General features: G+C 40.3%; 1 protein-coding gene across 1 annotated transcript in view; it reads right to left on the bottom strand.

The window, feature by feature from the left end:
• The window catches only part of CENPT (centromere protein T), a 687,603-nt gene that overhangs the window by 563,235 nt on the left and 100,143 nt on the right, over window positions 1-24,225 (bottom strand). Inside the window, exon 3 of the mRNA XM_044082068.1 lies at window positions 20,004-20,097. Coding sequence (XP_043938003.1) covers window positions 20,004-20,097 — 94 coding nt within the window. The remainder of the gene's footprint in view (window positions 1-20,003; window positions 20,098-24,225) is intronic.

Here is a 24,225-nt window from a genome sequence, read left to right as displayed (position 1 = left end):
AGTGCAGAACATCGAGCAGGTAAACAGAAATCTCTGTAAGGGGAGATTTCCGTTTTCTGCAATGTAGTACGGTCTTGGAGTTGGTATATTTAAGTAGCGTGGGTGTGGGGGGTGCAGGGGGGCTTGCCCCACTGCCTACACTCTTTAGTTTTTTTTTTTTTTGTTTGTTTTTATTTTAATTTTTTTTTTTTATGAATATTCAATATTTTAACAGTTCGATCACTAAAGGTCGACTTTTAGTGGTTCGAACTGTTAAATGTTCGATGTTCTAATATAGACCCATTTTATTTGTGCCCTGCATTCTTTTAGTGAGGAACCACTGTGAACATTCCAATTGTTGGATATGCCTGGTTAGGTGCATACCAAAGGGTGCACTATACTCAATGACAAGTCTGACGAATGCCAAATACAGTGTAACAATGAGTTCCTTGGACTTAGATGCCATGCCACTGTTTATAAGTTGCGCAACGTAGAATGACTTTCTCACCACTATAGACACATGATGGTCAAGGCTAGATTACGATCTGTGTGTGTTCCTAAGTCCCTGACTACTGGGTCAACTCTAAAGTGCATGTTGTCAATATGACAGTTACCAGGGGTGGATGACCTCCCAAAGGATACTATTATGCATTTCTTGGCATTTAGTTGTAGTCCATGACTCTAACACCAGTTGTTTGTCTGTGTCAGCCCAATCTGGAGAACATTTGTGTCAGTGTGAGATTCAATGATAGCTCCTAATTTGCAATAATCTGCAAATTTAGACAGCCAGAGACCACTGACATTGGCCTTGAATTCTGAGAAGTAAATGCCAAAAAGGAGCGGTCCAAGGACTGATCCCTGAGGGATTCCACTTGTGACTGGCCTCTTTGCAGAGGTGGACTCCCTAATTCTAACTTCCTGGGTCCTGTCTGTGAGCCAGTGGGCTATCCACTGGATGATATACAGGTTTGTACCTAATCTCTTGAGTTTGTAAATAATGCCAGAGTGGGGTATTGTGTCAGATGCCTTGACCAGCTCAAGGTAGGCATTGTGAATGATGGTGCCCTCATCCAATGCTTTGGTGACCTTCTCAAAGAAGTCCACCAGGTTGCGTAGGCATGATATGCCCTTGACGAATCAGCTACATTTTCAAGCATGTAATTCAAACATTCCTTAAATGATGCAAAACAGATAGCCACTAATGAAAAATCAAAGGAAACAAAGGAATTAAAAATGCAGATTGATGCTGACAGTGAAAAGTAAGCAGTCACAGCAATGTTGTCAACTGATGAGATATAAAACTAAAGTAAATTATCCCCTCATCATAAGGATTTCTTTCTGTCCCTCTAACATGACATCAGGAAGGCAAAGGCACTGACTGTGAAACAAAATAACGCTAGTCATGGCAGTCTCCTTCAAATCATTTTGGGGTATAATGAATTAGAAAATAGCAACCATTTACTTTGACACATAGGCATTAGCAATGCAGAAAAGTTCAAGATTTGCTAAAAGACGTACATTTTTTTCAGTTTTTGGGTGTGGTTCTCCTTTAAATAAAAACACTTCCCCAATATTTATGGGACTGATAGCAAGGTTATATCCAGTTAGAACTGATTTATCTAGCAGTAATGTGTAGCAGGGAAATGCAGCATAGAGCAGCTCTGCCATACAGTGGAGATATCCCCACATGCCAAGTTCCTCTGACAAAGATGCCAGACCACCAACATGGTTTAAAAGGACAAGCTAACAGTGCAGGTCTTTTTTTTTTTGGTAGAAAAGCAAGCTGAAATGCGTCTTAACTAGGGAATGCCTCTGGCCCGCTGTCTGTGAAATCCACAGGGACCTTAGTCTTAACATCTTTACTTATTCTTTATCCAGCATTATAGTAGTACTAAAAAGGCACCCTGTAGCATAAAAAGGGAGGGTGAAACAGAAAAAAAAAGATTACAGCGGGACACACAATGATACCCACCCCCAGGGGAGAGGGCATTAAATGCGAGTGTCAGAGGATGGCAGTAGCACTGAGATGTCGTAAAAAGGACAGCTGCTGGTCAAGCCAGACTCCAAGTATTTAATCTGTGGTACTGAACTACTTCCACCAGCAGTGAAGTTACTGACCACGTATAAGGAATTTAGAAAGGCATTTTAGGTTCCAAAACCAATATTTTTTAACCACTAATATGAACAATAATTGAAATGCTCTTAGGTGGGATATCAAAGTAGATATAATGTTAGAGGGTATGAAAGAGGAAGGCAATACAATAATGTGATCTGCATAGAGCAAGACAAGTATAACAAGCAACATAAATGAGAAGGGCTGATGAAAACAAAATAAAAATGCAATTAACCTAGCACAGACCCTTGGCAGACACACAAGATGACATGCCTTGAGTGGAAGAGAGAACAATTATTAGGGAAATGAAAGATAGCTTAGTTAAGCAGATGCAATCTAATAAGTGAAATAAGTGAAAATCTGTATTAAGTTCCTTCCTTTAGGGTGCTGCACAGGTTTCTAAAAGTCACTGAAGAAAGTCTGTCAGTTTATCATTGTTCAAGTTTTGCAGGAAATGATTTATGATGCAGAAGATGGCTGAAAGGTATTATGTTCTTTCCTGAACAATCTTGCTGAGAATTGAGGAAGCTGAAGGAGTTAAGGTGACTTTTTGGTGGCAAGGAATGGCACTGTTGAGCATTTCTAAAAGCGGGGCTGGAAAGATATGGGACAACAGGGAGAGAGAAGCAATGTGCTCCCTTATTTGGAGAGAGGTGTCATTATGGACAACTTCTGCAGGCTAAGGTAAGTGCCAGTGTTTAGTGACACATTAAAGATGTGCCTAAATGGAACAATAATGGAGTCACAAGTTTTGAAGAACTTTGGATTGAGGCCATCTGTACCAGCTCAGCTAAATGTGGGTCAGTTTCTTTAGGCATGAGTTTACATTGTGGATAGAAGTCCTCAAACTAGAAGGTATGGTGTTATAATCTGCAAGATTACCTTTGCACTAAGCTATTTAGTTGACAATACTAAAAGCGGGGAGTGGGGAAGGGGTCGCTTTGGTACTCAACTATTTGGCTAACAAATTTGCTAAAACAACAGCTGTGGAAAAGGTTTTGCACTTATGCTTTATTTTTGGAAGGAGATGTGCTTTTAACCCCCTATTAAGTTTTTAGGCTCCTAGAAACCATGTGTAAAATTCAGTAGAAACATTGCTTGTTAGACTTCAAGGAAGCTGACCTTAGTTTCAAAAATAATCCTTTTATAATATTTTCATTATGAAAAAATTCTACCAGAATGACGTATGCAATGCCGATTCTGAAAAATTTCCAAGCTACTTTCTTAGCATGCATGACCTTACCTGCTTTGGGATTTGAACAAGGATCTGCCTGTGGAACTATCTGATTAAAAGAAAACAAATGCAATGTGTTTGCAGAAGGATGTCTAATAGGAACTCCAGAACTTAAGTCACTTTGTTCTGTCACACAGCTACGTGAATGGAAGGTATGTGTTTGTACCTACATGATCTAAGTGCAAATTTGAAAAAAAGAGATGTACAGACAATGGATGGATACGGTGCACTAATTATTTAAAAAGATGCCTCTGTGGGGAAGGGATGCCTACCAAGGAGATTAGTAAGGGCCAAACAGTGAATTTCGAAGACCACTCTTCTTCCTTAAACTTTATTTGTTTATTTTTTTACACAGAGGCAAGCCAACCCTGCAAGCCATGATGTGAGGGGCTTGCCCTCCACACACTCTAAAATTTATGTACAACTCCTCCAATATTGCCATAACTCAGGTAAAAGGGAATTTTCCAAGAAATGGCCATCTCAGACTTAGCATATGTAAGTCAGTTTTTCAAGCCATTCAGACTCCATGTTTTGGTACTTGCTTTAGCAGGTCCCAACATTTCAAACATTTTTTTCTTGACTGGGTCTAGTTAAAGCAATTACAAATTTGTTTCCCCACTGTTTTGTGGTCTCGGAGTGCAACGTATTAGCAGTAAGTGTAGGAAGCACTGCCACCCACAAGAGGCTCGGTTTGGGGTGCCTCCTGTGATGATGTGAGATAGTGCCAGCTGTCTCAGGGGAAGTAGGGCACTGCAGGTGTAACATATAATTCTTTATAAAACTCCAGCTAGCTATGCTAGCATACATCACTTGAATATCAAACTGATTTCTACAGATGCTTGCGTTCAAAATGTACTTGTAAAGTTGCTTGTGTTAAAAATGTATCAATAGTGGGTCCTGCTGGACAGAAAAGAAATATACATGTATATCAGACTGTATTGTTGTAACTAATGAAATGTATATATTTTAACTGAGGATACTGGAAGGGACGGGGTTAAGCTCAGCCCAGCTAACCTTAAGAAAAATACCCTGAAATGAAATTACTTGGTTTAAGCCATAAAGATTTTACCTCTGAATGCAGCCAGAGATGCAATGCCTGTGAAAAGCCTGGGATGGGATCCTGCAGTATTGTCCTTAGTGGTTAACTGCTACCCTGGGATGCCAGAGAATGGCTTTTTAGTTTCTGCAGGAAGGGTAGAAGTGCTGGAAATGTTTTACAGTTTCCAGATGCAGTAATAAACCTTAGCTAATGTTCTGTGTGTGTACTGTAACACACCAGTGCCAGATCTTGGCTCAGTTTCTAGTGAGAGGGTAGTGTGAGAACCAGAGAATCAGGTGACCAGATATGACATCATTCTCTAGCCAGCACTGAAACTGTACTGCTGTTATTTTTTTTCTGTATCTGTCCAAGGCTTTCCATCTGTGTTGTTTTTTATATTTCCTGTGATTGAAACTTTGGTTTTTATTGTAAATAGATATTCAGTATTTTCATGACTTTTTATTTACTGTTACATGCATCTAAACCTTTCATTCTGCCTGGTCTTTTAGAAAATATTTAACCTTTGAGAGTACTTGCATTTACTTAATGGCATTGTGGCTCCACATTCCTGAAAGTCTTGCTGCTTGTTAAACACTACCATTTGTATAAGTACTAATTTTAATAAGTGCAATTGGGTACCCTTGTAAAAGCCTTAAAGTAGCTGGCTTCAGGTGTTCTGGTGGCAATAAATCTACCTTATAGTCTGGGTGGAAGTGGCAGAGCAAGTTACCAATGCCAGCCTTTGCCAGGTGTGTGTGTGTGTGTGTGTGTGTGTGTGTGTGTGTGTGTGTGTGTGTGTGTGTGTGTGAAAATCAAATCTCAGTGTGTATGTGACAGCTAATTTGAACAGGGACACTGACAACACTGATTTCAGAGAGATTTTCCCACCTCCTAACAAAGCAGCTATACGCAGATTACTGAAGCTCCCAAAGCCAGTTTGGGATAGAAAAGGAACACAGATGGCACTGTTCCAATTTGTCCTTTGTATATTCAAGAGAGTTTTTTTTTTTCATTTGAAAAAAATACTTTGAGTCCATTTGTAATGTTGATTTATTTACAGTGTAAAACAAAGTCATTTTATTAATATTAACAAGAATAAAAACACTGTGAGGAGATAAAATCTACCAGTTTAATATCTCTCGAAAAACAATGTTATTTGTCAATGTTATGGTGAATGCCTTGGATTTTGACAATTTTTAGGAATGGAACGGCATCAGCTTTGTTGGGGCTTGAGTAGCATGTTTGACTCCTTAAACCAGGTTTCTGCTGAGGAGCAGGATTTTCGGGTGATTTCCTGTAGCTCATTTACTGTTGTGGCTGAACAATACTGCATACTGGACTATATTAGCAAGACGAGTTGCAGTGTGAAGCTTATCACCGAATACTCTAAAAAGGAGACAGCCTGGGAAGGAGCCATGTGGGACTCCTTCAGTAGCTTCGGTGCCATTTAACTGCTTGCTATCTTCCAGATATGTAGGTAATGAACCATGACAAAGACAACTGTGAAAGTCTAAATGAGAAGAGTTGTGGGAGTAATTGCTGGTGTCACAACATATCAAAAGCTTTAACTAGAGCTAAGAATATTGTGGAAATGAGCTGACCGTTGTTTCTGTGTTGGTTTACTGTATTGGAAAAATTTTGCAGTGCTGTGGTGGGGCCTAAATCCATGTTACATGGACTTATTTATCAGTATAGATTAAGGGAAGCTTTTTGCGGACATTTCTAGGTCATCAGGCAGCAGATGACCTGCAGCTGAAGAGGCAGTTCTTTGTTTAACAGAGTTTCACTATGATTGAGGTGGGCACTGGACTAAAATTTAAGGAATCATGAGAGGTTTCGGCTGGGTGTTGGTAGACAGAGGGGAGTGGAGGTGTTACTGTCTAACAGGGGATAATTATATTGATTTTATAAAGTAGGGATGATTAAAAAAAAGTTTTGGATTGTTCTGATGTTTATACAGTATAAAGTAGGAATGATCAAAAAAGTTTTGGATTGCTTTGATGTCTATACTGTAAGTTGTAAAGTATGTTTGCTTGCCCTGTATAAAGTTGAGTTCTGCAAGGTTTCTAAGATGTCCAAAATGCTGAAAAGTGTTTTAAGTTCTGTGTTTATACAATTGTTTCTAGGCTTTATTCCCTTTTCTACACAAGTTTTTTTTTTGGTGCTTTTGTTAGCCACGATGCAGGGTTAAGATTTTACTCTTATAACATGCTTGGCAAGATTATTTAGGGTTTGTAGAAAATGTCATTGAAGTGTGCAGCAACTGTATGTAGGGGCACCAATCTAAGTACATTCAAGTTATACTGCATTGTTTCAATAAAATTGTCTTTGTTGAATTTAGCTGCATTTCTTGTTCGGTTACAGGTGATATGTTTGCTTAGATTATAAGAACTTCTAAGGGCATATGCTGGTATATGCTTAGATTATAAGAACTTCTAAGGGCATATGCTGGTATATGGTCACTTATGCTATCAGGCAGATAACCTACTTTTGTTTATTTGATTAATTAGTACGAATTCAGTCTAGTCTTGAGTGCCTGCCTGAGCTTTTATTAATACTAGTGGTAGAGGTTATTATAGCAATACCCACGCCTGGGTGTGGATAATGCTAAATTAGCCCACGGTTGGCGTGGTTTGGTCTCGGTGGCCCGAGGACCAAACAAACCGTGGGTAAATTTAGTATTACCCACACCCAGAAGTGGGTTATTGCTATTATACCATGACATTATTTAAGAAAAGAAGCTATTACTTTTCTTAAATAATGCCATAGTATAATGCCTGTTTACTGCCCTTCCGCAGATGTCTGGCATCCGGCAGTTCTGATGTACCGCGCCTGCGCAGTACATCAGAGTTGAGCAAAAGCAGGAGAAAGCAAGATCTCCGTTGCTTTTTATCTCGCTATGTTAAATGAGTTTAACATAGCGAGACAGTTTAAAATAAGCAACGGACATCTCCATTGCTTATTTTAAAACTGTCTCGCTATGTTAAACTCATTTAACATAGCGAGACTCCAAAAAAAGCAACGGAGATCTTGCTTTCTCCGTTGCTTTAAACACTGTCTCGCTATGTTAAATGGGTTTAACATAGCGAGACAGCTTTAAAATAAGCAACGGAGATCTCCATTGCTTATTTTAAAGCTGTCTCGCCATGTTAAACCCATTTAACATAGCGAGACAGTGTTTTAAAAAAACGAGTTATACTAATGGAAAAAAGTCCGGGCGACCGGACCTTTTTCCATTAGTATAACTCGATTTACAACGGGCACGCTGGCCAATCAGCGTGCACGTTTTGGGGGAGTCATGGTATAATACCTGTGTGAAACCGTATGAGTTTATAGATTCCAGTGTGGGGGAGGAAATCAGTATTTTTATAAGTTGCCGGTCTATGTTTAGGTCTTCCAGTATTATGGCTTCATGGTTTATATGATGGAATATCCACTGCAGGATATCTTCTGTAGTATCACTGTTGTCTGGTGGTGTATAAATGGCTGTTATAAATGCTCTCTCTTACTGTTGTTGATTTTACAGTGATATTAGGAGTTCGGCATTGTTAAATTTGTGTTTTACCTATAGGAAGAGGATTATGGTTAGGTAGTTTTTACCGATGACTGCAACTCCACCTGCACACTTGTTTTGTCTGTCCTGCCAAAGTACATTATATGAAAGTGTGTGATTTCATTACTAGCATTTCTTTTTTAACCAGGTGTCAGTAGCTATGACTGCATCAGAACAGTATGTCTCAAGGTACACATGGATGCCTTGGATTTTACTGCGCTTGCTTCTTAGGTTATTAGTAAGGTACACAGTCAGGATCTGTACTTTGTTGGGAGATATTACCTGGGTGGCTATTTGTTACACTGGTTGAAAGGATGGCTAGGTGACTGATGAGAAATGTATTGGGATGAAAGTCGCTGATGATTATTTGACCTGATATTTTACACAGGATACAGCAATAAACAGTTGCATTTTAGTTTTGGTTTGGCCACCATTTCTGTTTATGTGTTTGTAGGTATGTGTGTATGTAGGTGTGTGTGTGTATACATATGTATGTATGTATGTATTTGACGTTCGTTTACCAGGAAAGTCTGACTGGGCCAGAAAGTGCCCATTTTTAGTGGAGGCCCAGGCAGAAGAGCACCACAATCACAATATTTCAAAAATCAAGTACAGATATTTCCAGTCACAAGTATCATGTTACATTACAAAACAGCAAGTACGGATATTTTAAAACACGAGTATCATGTTATACTACAGCTCATCCGAGTGAAAAATACGTTGAAATTAGAAAAACATAGAACATACGTTTCTTAGCAGAAAAACAATTACATGAGATGAAGAGAATACGTGAGAAAAAATTCAATAGGCACATTATTTGTTACATAGATTAGTATGTGGTAAATGACACCCAAGACAATTCTAATAAGATATTTAAAGAGATATAAGAAATTAAATGATTAGAGACAGTGAGCTGAAACTGAGTAATGTCTCAGTATGAGAGATGGTGTTCATATTATGGTTATAGAAAGAAGGATGGAGAGAACGAGATTATAAGAAAAGTGCAGGGTACGATGTCTTCAGATAGCGTAGGTGAGTAGGGAGGAAAGAGTACAGAAAAGGTCTGCAGAGATAAATTAGGTAAGACAGTGGGGGAAACAAAAAGGAGTGTAGCAGGAGGCTGAATAGGATTGTGAAGTGTGATCTAGGTTGAAGGGGGTGAGTGAAGTACAGTGATCAAGTTCAGCCAGGATTGGCACAGCAGCAGTTCCAAGATTTTGTAAGGTATCCTTTTAGGGATCATTTAAAGATAGGTTGGTTAGAAATAGTTCTGGTGGTTAGAAGTAAGCAGTTCCATGCATTTTTTTTGTTTTGCTATTGAGTATGAGTATAGGCTTTGTCCAGGGTATTTATTTGGTTTATTTACGGTAAGAAGTTGTTTGTCTTCCAGTCTAACAGTTCATTTTGGAAAATGCATGTTTATTAAAGGGGTAAGAGTTGGTCAGGCTAATGGTTTGTGTATGATTTTATATTTTGTTATAAGTTGTATGTAGGAGAGGTGGGGGTAGAGTTCCAGCCAACTAAGGGTATGCAGAACTTTATAGTCATGGGTAAAGGAGGATGAATTACTAGCAAACATGGCAATTTTGTTGTAGCAGTTTTCAAGTTTGTTTTTTTTATAGAGGATTGTAAATTGGTTAGAATTAGTGAGCCATAGAGTAGGGAGCGTAGAAGGTAAAGTTTGGCTACAGTAATTTTTGTGGATGTGCTCAAAAATGATCGTTTCTGTATAGCATGCCTAGCTTTTGATGGGTGTGCTTAATACTGCTTTGGATGTGAAAGTCAGATTTAAGATTACCATCTATTATGACTACCTAATAGTTTGGTATGGTGGACTAACTCGATTTTAGTGTCATTTACTGAAAAAAGATTTTGAAAGATGCTTTGTTAGGGGGTGCAAATTGTTGGGATAAAGAGGAGGAGTCTGGTTGTTTGGGAGTTAAGTAGGAGTTATGCTAATCAAGGTGCCTTCAGAAGAATATGAATGTAGCTTATTGATAAAAATATTGAACAGTAGAGGGACAAGGATGGATCCTTGTGTGGACGCCTGTGGAAGTGGGAAGGTAAGCGGAGATGGATCCTTGGCATTTTACAGCTTGTTTCCTGTTGGCAAGGTAGCTAGAGAAACAATGAATAGATGGAGAAGTTAGACTCAGGGTGAAAAATTAATTGAGGAGTTTACTGTGAGAGACCATGTCAAAAGCTTTTGACAGATCTAGACATACTGGGGATACAAGTTTATTAAAGTTGCGAGCTCTACTGACAGTGCCTATAAATCATAGTAATGCAGTACAGATGCTGTAGTCTGACCGAAATCCATGTTGTGTATTGGTGACTAGCTTATTTTGTAAGAGATAGTGGAGAAACTTTTGATGAATATATCTTTCAAGGATTTTAGAGGGGGGAGACAGGATGGCTATGGGATGGAAATTTGTAATGTCAGTGGAATTACCTCCTTTATGTATTGGGGTATTACATGTCATTTTCTACAAGTTAGGGACATAGGATTCTGTTACTGATCTACTAATAAGAATGCCGATTGGATATGTGATTGCATCTGCAGCTAGATTTAAGTATTCTGGTGGAAGGTTGTTGGCTGAGGAGGAACAAAATTTTAGTTTACGTAAATACCTTTTTTATGAGTTATAGAAACTGGATGAAAGGTAAGGTGGACGGAGTTATCTGCATGTGTATTGGAGAGGTTGCAGGCAGGTGAATTTTACAAAGAAAATGTGTTTGGGTCTAAGGTAGGGGAAATTGGCTGTGTGGAAGGAGGTTTGACATTAAATTGACTATGTATTCTATGATGTATGTATTTGAAATAGGTAGCTGCTTGAAGACGAGGAATGTCTGGGTAGGGGCTGGGATCCTATTTTGTACCTGGGCTGATGAGAGAGGATATGCAGGACAAGAATTTTCTTAGGGATGTTTTTATGGAGATCATGTAGCTGAGCATAACAAGACTTATCAATATTAACTTGTTTCTTGACTTGGTTTTGTAGTTGTCTTAATAGTTGCCAATTTGTTTGTCATTTTTATTTTTTTGCCAGTTACTCCATGCTTTGTCACTGTCTTTCATAAGGAGGTTACATTGGTTGGTGAGTCATGCAGTATGGCGTTTTTAATTCTTTTTGTACACTGTGGTGCTAAGGTGTTAAGAATATTTACAAATACTGCACTGAAGTATTCAACTGCATCATTTAAGGGAAGTCTTCTTGGGATGCACCAGTTACCTGCCCTCACAGATTCAATGAAAGACTCATAGGTAGGTACTAGGCTATCGGCCCTAGGGCCTATATAAGCCTAGCCCAAAAAGTTCCCTGGCTTTCGCCATCCAAGAAATGTATTTTCCTATGCTCCTGTCGAGCAGAGCCACAAAAGTGATCCCCGGTGTGAATTTCCTATGTCCCATCCAATTGTCAAGATTTTTCTTAAAGAGGGCTAATGAGGAGCTTTGTTTGACATGAATGGGTAGTTTGCTCCAGAGCATGGGAAGTCTATGGGACAGGAATCTATCCCTCCAGCATGTCCTGTTTACTGTGGTGACAAGCTTTAGGTCCCCGGAGCATGTGGCTCGGAGAGACTGGGATTTCTTTAAGTGTAGCATGTCCAACAGATCTGGGTTTGACATGGCTTTATATGTTAGGCAGAGGCTTGGAGAATTTGGAGAGATTACGGGTAGTTTTAAGCTTACGTTCCTTTGTTAGATGTGTAATACTCCTGTTGGTATAAGCTGGCAGGTGGTCACTTAGTATACCAGGGAGGGTACCTGAGAATGTAAAATTGGATGGCCTGGTAACCAGAATCCAATCCAGGATAGATTGTTGGGAGTTATTTTTGCCATGTTTTGTTGGTGTATTAATAAGTTGAGTGAATCCAAAGAGGTTTATGCTGTTGATCACTGAATTTGGGGATAAAAACTGCCAGTCAACGTTTACATCACCCAGGAGGATAATTTCATTTGTGATTGTATCTGTTAACCAGGACAGTATGTTTTCAAGTATTGAAATGTTCTGTTCTGGGGGGATATACAACATGGCAATGCATATGCTCTTGGCTCTATTAAGTTTTAGGAATTAAATGATAATTTCTGCTTTTCCAAAAGTTGGGACTGTGCCTGTATAGTGAGTTACTGTGAGAATATTTGGAAAAATTACATCTATTCCACCTGATTTTTTATGTTTTCTAGCTAGCCTAATTATATTATAGCCAGGGGGTAGTATTTCAGCATCTTTTATTTCCAGCTTTAGCCATGTCTCTGTTGTGGCTAGGATGTTTGGGTTGTGTTGAGTCATCCAGGCATGAAAATCTGTCATTTTATTGCATATGCTTCTAATATTTACAGTAATTATGTTTAAACATTTAGTGTGTATTTTATGGTTTGGGGTTTGATTGGGACCTGGGTTGGGGTGAATGTTACTACACTGATGTATGGTGGTGAAAGCAGGTTTGTTTATTATGGCAGTTTTAGCAGAAATGAATAGAATCATTACCTTAACATTGGGACTGACATTTTTTAATTTTTTAGTATTTTAGGGTTATGGGAAATAAGCTTGAAGATATTTCTGAGTAGCTAATGGGAAGATGTTTGATAGGGGAGGATGAAGTAATGGTGGAGGTGGGCTTATTTATTATTAGTACTGGTGATGATGTTAGGAATGAGATGAGGAAGCTGAACAAGGTGATACAGGAAGGAAACTGCATTGTTAGTCTTGTAAAAATCTTGCAGTATGGTTAGGTGAAGTAATGAGCAGTGATAATAGTGTGGGGAATAGGTAGGTTTTGAAGAGGAGGGAGCAAAGTGAGATTTGTGAAGGAAATTAGAACCAGAAGGGGTGGAGATGGTATAAACAGAGCAGTTTGTGATTGGATAGAAAGTTAGATACATGACAGGAAGGGGAGTATAGGAGGTGGAGTAACTGAGGAATGTGTTGATGTAGTGGGTTGGGTGGGAATTGGAGGGGGTTAGGGTATGGGAGCAGAGTGAAGCCCGAGTGGAGTGAGTACTGAACGAAGCGGGCTGGCCCACTGTGGAGTAAGTACCACGAACACTATCTGTAAAACTGCAGCAAAACAGAAGGCAAGACAAATCTTGATAATTTTAAAGACAGTAAGACAAGCCGGTAAATTGCTGTTAACATACACCTAAGTTAAATGCAAAAGGCTGTGACTTTGGCTTGAAATAATGTTATAGTAGCTGGAGAAAGACATGATATGAGGTGAGGACCAATCAGTTACTTCAATGGAATGCAGTTACTCCCCCCACATATGGTTTGCCACCAAAACAATCAATAAGGTAGAATTTTTATGGATACAAAGACAAGGTCTTTGAACTCTATAATACCTGACACAATTTGCAGCATTTAATTTTACGGTAATAGGCTTTTATGGTCTTTCCAGGGATGTTTTACATGTGGGTAAAATATGCTACAGTATTAATTTAGCTTCACCTTCAGCAGTAAAAGGCTTGTGGGTGGGGATGGGAGTGTCCTTCCTGCAGATTCAACACTAAAATACAGAGCACACTAATGCATAAATGAAGGAAAACAATTAAGTTTAGTGTGAGTCATGGAAAATGCCTTACATAGATTTTAACTGAAAGTATAATTTCTTTTGAACTTTTGCAACTGGAATTGAAATTCAGCTGTACAAGTTCCTTTGGTAGTGTGATTGCTAACTTTTCAGCAGCAGTTGTCAGACTGTGTGCTTGGTATACTGTGAGAGAGAGTGACAGAAATTAAAACAACTAAGATTGATGGTTGAACTAGGTAGATAATGCAGCAGAGTACAGGCAATTAGTACTTTAAGTGGTGTCTGGCAAACATTAGTGGTGCACTATATTTCAAGGTTGTGGATTTCTGCTTTACAGCCTTTAAACAGGAAAATAAGGAAGCTAACAGGCGATGAGTTTAGGTATGCAAGTTTGGGATTACTAAAAACAAAAATGGAGGCTTCCATGGTTTAGAAGAACAGAAGGAAAATTAACTAGCAAGAGATATGTGCTAGTATGCAAGTGTGGTATTACGGAGATGGAGGTTTACAGATTTCAGAAGGACAGGTACAATGCCTATCTCAGTTAGTTCCCACTCTCTGCTACATAACATACAGTCTGTAAATGTGATATTTAAGCACTTCAGAATAAGCAGCTTGAGTTTGTAACATACACTAAAAAAAACAGGCAATGATCAAACTTTGTTTCACAAATATACCCGTCTCATATTATTAACAATTGGCTAGACTACACACAGTAAACTGTGCTATTCATAAAACCAGGTATTACAATTGAAAACTTCAGTAGAAGCAAGGAGAAACATGCAAATATATATGCTAGAGACTAGCAGCAGAGAGAGAGAGAAAAAAACAACACTTAAGCAAATGACAACACACTAAAAACTTGACTGCAAGTCTGAATACTTGGTTAAAGATATCTGTAGACAGAGGTCTGAGGTGGTTAGTTTGTAGAGACAGAGTGCTATGGATACAGTGAGACAAGGTAGGTGCTGATGCTTTGTAACTGGACTGGGTGATGTCCAGTTTGTGTGTAGTGGGGAGATATGATAACTGGTGATGAAGGCCAGCAAAGTTGGGAGGCAGAGCAGTAGAGTTACAGGTAGGGCGACTGTGATTGATAGGGATTATTTGTTACTGTTAGAAATAAGGCAACAATGTTTGGACAGTGTTGTGTAGGCTGCACAGATGTAGTAGTGGGAGCTGTAGAGGCCGTGTAGAATTGTTACAACAGATGGATGGTAGCTAACTAGAAAGGACGAGACTGCAGATGAACTTCCCTTCCCTATCGGTTAGTTTAGTTTACTGTGGGAAGTGGTGAGAATGGTTGGTAGGTTATATGAGTGCAGGTAAGGAAGTATAATGTAGTGTAAGAGTGGGTAGGGTAGCAGAATAAGCCCGAGTACTGGTGAAGGCAAATGGAGTAGATCTCACTCTCCAACATGGCAAGAAGGTAGCTATTAGAAAACTCTCTTAGAAGACAAGCAGCCAGAAAAATGTACAGAGAAATTGGTAAAAGCATCTTTACTTCAACAAGTCCTACAGATTTACTTAACAGGATATTTCAGACGCAGCAGAAGGCTTAATACAGCTGTTTTGAGTTAACAGATATCCTGCACTGTTGTAAGTAAGCTATGTACATTTGCACACCTTTTAATTTCTTTATATAAAATAATAATGAATTACAAAGCCAGTTTACTAAACATTCAATACTTTGTACAACTACCATAGCCTCATTTAATTTTTCTGTAGGTAAGTTGAGCAAACGTTTACAAACAATGGAGTTTGTGTATTAGCTGTACTGTTATATGCACTCAAATGCTAGCACTAATACTGACGATGTTCTATGCATTCAAATGCTAGCACTGATACTGACAATGTTACATGCATTCAAATGCTAGCACTGATACTGACAATGTTACATGCATTCAAATGCTAGCACTAACACTGACAATGTTACATGCATTCAAATGCTAGCACTAATACTGACAATGTTACATGCTTAATTACTACTGCTGATGCTAACACCATCGATTATTTTAGAGGTAGATTCTCAGATAGGTCCACCATCAATTATATCAGAGGCACTTGTCAGAAACATAATGCTACTGTATGTGGTAAATTAACTTTAGCATTACTATTCACATGTACACTGCTAAAAAAATGCAATACTGCTAGCATCTTGCCCTGATATTATTCACTATTTAATACTTTCTTACGTAACAAGCATTTCCAGACGAAAACACATCTAGGACAAAATAAATATGCTGCTATGTTCACAGTGCAATTTGCACAGTGGCATTTCATAATAACCTACATAAACCTTAAAGGAAGTTTATCTTCTCTTTTAAACAAAAAGAAGGGGAGATGGTCCCCAAAATAGTATCTACTGAGACACCACTACTTTGCTGTACAAGGTATGACAGATCCCTGTGCAGGGTCAATAGTTAAAATATCTCCACCTTCACATAAAAGCAATGTCCTACTAGCAAGTGTTTGTGCCGTCACAAAATGGTTCATGGCCAAAAGGTTCAGAAAATATCTATGTATGTCCAGGAAAATAATCAGTCCTGTAGATATTTTTATAACCAATAAACAATATGCGTTACATTCCATTTATTGTTACTTGCAGTGCTGCACATATCTAAGGATACTACTACTTGGGAATGTATCCAGATGGCGACAACCTCAGCAAGAACTCTCCCAAATAAAGGCAATACGCAATTTTTTTTTTTTGCATTTCTAATTTGCTACATCTCATTATATAATTCTACATTTGTTTTTATATAAGTATATGTTTGATTTACCTGTATGTAATGTGGAGCTTTTCGCCCCGGGCCTCCACTGAAAACGGGCTCCTTGAGCCCAGTGGACCTGCGCAGTCATCAAACTGGAAATAATAAATAAATAAATGCAAAAACGTCCAGTAAAAAGACTCTAGCAACACCATCATACATGTATTGCTTTTACCTTCACCCTCCAACAGTCACTAAGTTCCTCATCCTTCACCCTCCAACAGTCACTAAAGTTCCTCATCCTTCACCCTCCAACAGTCACTAAGTTCCTCATTCTTGTGCTCTGTTTTCTACATTTCCATTTTACAGCATTAAGGTTTCCCATCCCACTGCTGACTACTGATCATCAAACCTGCGACTCCTGGCAAGAGGACCATTTGTTCCTCCTTTTACTGTTGACCATGAGGTGCTGTCATTTAGGATCCGTCAGATCTTTTTGTCCTGTGATGCATGCTCAGTAATGTATTCCAGTACTTGGGAGTGCAATGGATGTCAGTGAGGGCATGCCATTAATTCCAACAAGTGACACATCTGTGCAAGAGAGTGTCCTGCTCCTTTCAAGACAGTGCTAATTTATGTTCATTGGTCAATATCTGGGATTCTGCCATGGGATGATATGCCTCACCTCCACCTCCCAGTTGTAAACCTGCAGTGTTGCTTCACTCGTACCTTCCCCCTTGCCAGTTCCAGGAGGTGTCTTAGCTGCTAATCAAATTCAGGTGGCCACATCAGGTATTACTCAGAGCTTTATCAGTCTCTAACAATAGAGCTGCATTAGTCACTAAAGTTTTATTTCAGAAGTCCCTGCTTAGGATTCTTCTAAGAAAGGCAGGAATTTGATGACACATGGAGAATCACAAGTACATTTACTAACTTAGATGTGTAATGTGACTTGCACAAAAAAACACGGATACCTGACTGTTGAGTTCCAAGTAGTCTAGGAACCACAGAATAAACAGTATTGCCTCAATGGATGTAAACATCACAAAAAGAAGTTATGTACTTACCATAACGTCCCATGTTAGTTGTCTTCATCTCGCCTTCTTTCTTGCTTGTTGGGGATCGGAGCCGATCCTCGGCTCCGACTCGGCCATCTTCTATAACTCGAGAGCTGTTTACTGGCTCGAGGCTACCCCTTATCCCATGATGCCAAGCGCTAGCTACCCAGATCTCGTTTATAACAGCTAACCCCAGACATAGCCAGAGAATCAACATGTCCAAACAAACAGGTTGAGCAAACCTGTAACACTCTCGCAGTCAGTATTGGAAACAAAGCAGAGAAAACTCAGCCAGTGAAACCAGGACTCCTCTCAGTCCAATAGGACAGGGGACGGAGGGTGGGACGCAAGAAAGAAGGTGAGATGAAGACAACTAACATGGAACGTTATGGTAAGTACATAACTTCTTTATGTTAAGTTGTCTATCTCGCCCTCGTTTCTTGCTTGTTGGGACAGCGTCCCTAGCACCTACAATCCTGGGTGGTTCACTGGAACAGACGCTTCAGAACAGTGGAACCAAAGTTAGCTCTACTCCTGGAGACCATGTCTAACTTGTAATGAAAAACAAAGGTATGAGGATTTGCCCACGTGGCAGCGGCACAGATGGAGTCCAAGGGCAACCTAGCCTGGAAGGCTACAGAGGTGGCCAAAGCCCTAGTAGAATGACCTTTCGGTTTGATAGACAACTCTTTGTTCCTTAGTTGATAGATGAAGGTAATAATGCGAGACAACCACCTGGACAGAGTCACTTTGGAAACTGGAAGACCCTGTTTCCCCTAGCATAGGAAAGGAAAAGTTGGTCCGACTTTTTAATATCCTTCGTTCTATGCAGGTAAAAACGCCAATTGTCTATGAACATCCAATTGGTGTAGTTTGTATTCTGCCTTGTTGGTGTGGTTTGGGAAAAACACAGGGAGGTCTATAGATTGGTTTAGATTATTCTCCGAGCAGACTTTCGTAAGGAAAGAGGGATTAGATCTCAGGGCAACTCTGTCCTTGTGAAAAACTAAATACGGAGGACGAACACTCAGTGCATGAAGTTCCGAGACACGTCTGGCTGAGATAATAGCTACCAGAAAGAGAGTTTTCCAAGATAGGAACTTAATGGAGCAGGATGCAGCCGGTTCAAAAAGGGGGCATAATCAAGGAGGCTAGTACCAAATTAAGGTCCCAAGGAGGAGAGGGATCTCTTACTGGGGGCCTAAGGAGAGTAGTCCCTCTGAGAAAAGCTTTACACAGCTTATGAGACGTAATGTTCATATTAGAAAAACCAACATGAAAATTAGAGATGGCCGGTAGTTGAACCCCGATTGTGGCAGAAGCGGACCCGAAATGGAAAAGCTCTGTTAGGAACGCCAAGATTTCATGCACTGGAGCAAAGCGGACCCAGAATGGAAAAGCTCTGTTAGGAACTCCAAGATTTCATGCACTGGAGCTGAAAAGGGATCTATGTTCCTAGCCTCTAGCCCAACAAGATAAACGTTTCCATTTGCTAGCATAAGTCTTCCTAGTGGCGGATTTGTGAGAGGAGACAATAACCTCAAGCACGGCTGGGGAAATTCTGGGAAGCCTGGCTAAGGTTGGAATTGGATCAATCAAGCTGTGAGCTGGAGTGTTTGGAGGGACTGATGCAGCTCTCCTGACTGATGAATCAGTAGGTCTGGAATAGGATCCAGAGTCCAGGGCTGCTTGATGAGATAACGATGCAGGAACGGAAACCAAATCTGTCGAGGCCAGTAGGGGGCAACGAGGATCATTTTGCAACCCAACGGAATAGCTTTCTGTATAAGTTTGGGTGTAAGAGGGAATGGAGGGAAGGCATAAAGAAGTCCCTGAGGCCAATCGTGGACTAGAGCGTCTCTGGGAAGGTGATCGGGAAGTGGTAAAAGGGAGAAGTAGTTACTGCATTTAGTGTTGAAGGGGGTCTGAACCTCGCAGCTGAAGCGGCAAACGAGATCTGGGTAGCTAGCGCTAGGCATCATGGGATAAGGGGTAGCCTCAAGCCAGTAAACAGCTCTCGAGCTATAGAAGATGGCAGAGTCAGAGCCAAGGATCGGCTCTGATCCCCAACAAGCAAGAAACGAAGGCGAGATAGACAACTTAACATTAGCTATTCTCAAGATAAGCTCTTGTTAAAGTTCAAAAGTACAATGATATGGCAACAAGATACAGTTAATACTTACATACAACTCAAATTTCTAAAACACTCAAGATATGTTTCATCTCCATTATGTACCAATGAGCAAACCAGCACTCCAGTCTAATAAATTTATCTTAATGTAGTCTTCAGTCATCAGAACATAGCTTCAAGTGGCATTAAGATATTTTGTTGTAAAATCTGTATTAATATCATGGGTTTAACTAATACAACATGAAAAAACTGTGATTAAGCACAGCAATAGATATTAACTTCCAAGTACCTGGGGAATACATACTCAAATTTACACAACCACAACTTTAGTATGAAAGAAATAGATGCAACAAATGCAATGCCAATGCAATGGCTCTTAAATCCGATATCCCTATTATTCTGACTTAATTCATATTTTTTTATAAAAATATTTCATAACATAATCATACTTAAAATTAAAGAACAGAAACAAATCTTCCCATATGTATACATGCCAACACTACCTTGTCACTTTTGTTTTTTCTTTGGGTCTCTCTTTGCAACAGATAATGCAACACAAGCTTTAGCAAAAATACCCCCCCCCCCCAAAAAAAACTGAGTATGTACATGATCGCAAACCTGCCACATTCATTCTACAGGGGTTTAAAGAATACCTGGTTGAACTGGTCTCACTTCCAGACTCGGGCTGCGCCTCTCCCTCTACCAGTGCCACTGGTCTCTCGGGAATCAACAATGAGGATTCAGGTTCTGCAGGCAAGAAGTAACTCCATGTAACACATTATTAGTATAACTTTGCATATCACGCCGTCTCCTAAAACTACTACTGGTGAAAGTGCGCACACACAAACACACACACACACACACGCACAAACACACACGCACAAACACACACACACACACACACACACACACACACACACACACACAAACACACACACACACTAACACACACACAATCAAGGAAAAGACAGGTTTCTCTGACAAAACACTTACCTTTTACCTTTTATTTCAGACACTTGAAACACAACTTACTGAAAATGAAGATGAATTGTGCAGAATATACTTTTAGTACCTCCAGTAACAGGTGGAAATAATCTCATCTATTTCAAAATATCAAAAGACATGCTTACTGAAGTCTAACCTTCCTGACCAGAGGTTCCCTGGATGAAGCACTGCAACAGTCCAATTTGAACTCCCCATTTCTCCAAGTTAGTGCGATCTCAGAGGCAGCATATTTAGACACTGTGTGTGGGGTGTGGCTAAGCTCCCATATCACGGGGCGGGGTACAACCTCTTGTAAAATACATGCAGTAATAGGCGGTGCTTAATTAAGTAAATTATAGTGGTCCAATAAGTGTTTACTCAATAACAGCAAGGAAATTACAATATTTAATGCCAGATTTTAGGAACTGCTTCTTCCAAAATACCACAAGTTCTCACACCAAAGATCACTACAAAAGCTTCTAAGACACAAAAAGCAAAGTGAGACAATGAATTAAAATGCTAGCAGCAATTCCACCTTTTAAGATGTGTGGTGCACTCACAATAACATTATGTTGGAAGCAGACACACAGCAAGAACCTCCATAGCAGCAGTATAAGAAACAGCCCAACAGCTCACTTTTTGTTTTATCTGCACCTTTTATTTATTTATTTTTTAAACAGTCAAAGTTCCTTTTGGTACAAACCAACACAAATGTAATATTTCATTAGTTTAACAGTACATGCAACTATAAAACAGGGATCAATGTCTCTCCATTTTTAATTCTCCCACTGACAAACTATCCTATTGGCACACTAAACACACTGTTCTGGGAGAGTGGGTTGGTATGTAAACTGCTGGAGATGTAAACCCCCCCCCCCCCGAAGATGGACTGTTATTGTGCATCCCTAACACAACTAAACTAGCTTTATTCGATGTCTTGCACTTGTAGCACAACAGCAGGATAAAGCCATAACTGTGACTCAGACAAAGTACAGTTTTGTACCTACCATAAATGTAGATGTCCGATAGATATGCAACTGCAGTCATAACATATGGGTTGTCCTGCCTCGGGCAGCCCTCGGTCGGCCGGATTCCAAAGTCTGGGTCCGACGTCGGCTGATGTCGCATTTCTCTCCGACGTCAGAGTGGCTGGAGTACATAAGCATCAGCCGATGCCATTTTCTTCAGTGTTTCTTGCCCCAGATGCCAGGTGCCCTCCAAGGAAGGCTGTAATCAAATTGGAAGATAAAAACAGGATTCCAGACAAATAAGTAAGCAATAAACAGATACACCATAACAGATATCCCCAGCTAAGAGAAACAGGGATAGGAGTGGACCCTAGGCATAGAGGGGTATGGAGGGAGGGAAAATCCGACTGCAGTTGCATATCTATCGGACATCTACATTTATGGTAGGTACAAAACTGTACTATGTCCTTCAAGAATGCAACTGCAGTCATAACATATGGGTAGAATACCATAGCTTAGCTGGGGGAGGAGGAATGCTCTAGGAAAAAGATGGTGTGGCAATCAAACCCTGCAGGACTGCCGAAGAAAAGCCTGCTCTGGATCTGGAGTATAGAGGGAGATTGTAGTGTTTGGAGAATGTATGCACGGAGCTCCATGTAGCAGCTTCTAGAATGTCCTTTGTAGGCACCCCTCTTAAAAAAGCTGTAGAGGTGGCTGTAGCTCTGGTGGAATGTGGTCTGACATTGGCAGGAACAGTCTTCCCATGAAAGGAATAACAGAATCTGATGCAATGTCCAATCCATTTTGAAATAGTCTGTTTTGAAATTGCTTTTCCTTGGACTGCAGGGGCGTAAGCTACAAAAAGTTGTTCAGACTTCCTACTGGTCTTGGTTCTGTCCAGGTAGTATCGAAGTTGCCTGTGAATGTCCAAGGTATGTAACAGTCTTTCCCCTTTGTTCTCAGGATTGGGGAAGAAAGCAGGTAGATGAATAGCTTGATTTAAAGAAACCCTAGATACCACCTTTGGCATAAAGGTAGGGTTGGTCCTCAATGAGACCCTGTCTCTGTGAAAGATTATGAATGGTGGTATTGCCATTAGGGCCTGTAGTTCCGAAACCCTTCTTGCTGAGGTAATTGCCAACAGGAAGGCTGTCTTCCATGAGAGAAATTGTAAGTCGACTGAAGCTGCTGGCTCAAATGGAGGGAGAGTCAGGTTTTCTAGGACAAAGTTGAGGTCCCAGGCTGGCACTGGAGCCTTTCTTGGTGGCTTAATGTTCTTGATTCCCCTGAGGAATTGCCTTAGCAAAGGATGTGAAAAGACAGGCGGATCAGTGTTATATCTAGCTGAAATAGCTGAAGCATGTATCTTTATGGAAGAATATGAGAGTCCCTTCTGTAGCATATCTGCCAAATATTCCAGGATGAGTGGGATGTTCAGTAATTATGCATCATGCCCCTTGCTGGTATTCCAAATGCTGAATCTCTTCCATTTTGCTAAGTAAACCTTTCTGGTGGATGGTCTTCGAGCCTCTGTTAATATCCGCTGAACTTCCTTGGAGAGAGATAGATTGAGGTTATTCATGGGATCTCCCAGGCTGTAAGCTGCAGTGTCTGAAGGTTTGGATGCACTGTTTTGATGTTGTGTTGAGTCAAAAGTAGGGGCCATTGGGGAAGGGCCCACTTCTTGGTGTGACATATGCTCCGTAGTAGTGGATACCAGTGTTGTCTTGGCCAGTCTGGAGCTATTAGGATCCCCTTGGGTCTCTCTGCTTTGATCTTTAGTAATACTGAGGTCATCAGTGGCAGAGGTGGGAATGCATAGATTTTTAGGAAGTTCCAGTTGAATGAGAGAGCAACTATTTTCCAAGCTAGTGGATGATATATCCTTGAGCAGAATTTTTGTAGATGATGGTTGAGGTGAGAGGCAAATAGGTCTACTTCTGGCCTGCCCCATGTCGAAGTGAGTTGTGTGAAGATCTTCGGATGTAACCTCCACTCGTGTGGATCTGTGAAATTCCTGCTTAGGCTGTCCGCCAGCACATTGTCTTTGCCTGGAACAAACTGGGATTGTAACTGTATGTTTAGGCTCAGTGATTTTTCCCAAAGATTCATTGTCAGTCTGCAAAGGAGGTAAGAATGGGTGCCCCCTTGCTTGTTTATATACCACATCACAGTGTTGTTGTCTGTCCGCATCAGTAAATGGCCTTGCTGAAGTTGTTGTCGAAAGGCCTCGATGGCATGCATTACTGCCAGCATTTCCTTTTGGTTTATATGCAGATGTGTTTCCTTTGGAGACCATTGTCCTTGTATACATCTGCCTTCCATGTGCGCCCCCCATCCAAGGTCTGAGGCGTCGGTGGTCATGGTCTGTGTTATCTGTGGTTTTTTGAATGACATACCTGTGTTTGCCTGGCTTACCGAGGCCCACCATAGGAATTCCTTTTGTAGGCATGGAATGAGCGGTATGGTTGTCTCTAAGTTGCTGCTGTGCTGAGACCATAGGCTTTTTAGGTACCATTGAAGCTTTCTCATGTGTAGTCTTGCTAATGGAACCAGGAGAATGCAGGATGCCATGTAACCCAGGGCCTGTAGGAATCTCCTTGCAGTCATCTGGGTGAGTTTTGCCAAACCTTTGAAATAATGAGTTAACTTCTCTTGCTTGTCTTCTGTCCGGTAAGCCATTTGGGAGGCTGTGTCTAGTTTGGCTCCTAAGAAGGTTATTTGCTGGGATGGTTGAAGTCTTGACTTTTGGAAGTTGACTGTGTATCCCAGAGCCTGAAGTAATCGTATGACATAGTTCAAGGTTTTTGTCAACATCAATTTGTCGTCCGCTTGTATGAGGCAGTCGTCCAGGTACGGGTAAATTTGGATCCCCTGGAGCCTGCAATGAGCAATTACTGAAGCCAGGCATTTTGTGAATACT

Source organism: Protopterus annectens, chromosome 8.part1 (assembly GCF_019279795.1).
Source record: "Protopterus annectens isolate FY-2018-M chromosome 8.part1, PAN1.0, whole genome shotgun sequence".
Lineage (NCBI taxonomy): Eukaryota > Metazoa > Chordata > Ceratodontiformes > Protopteridae > Protopterus > Protopterus annectens.
Note: the sequence above shows the minus strand (reverse complement) of the source record. Positions and strands in the feature narration are given on the sequence as shown.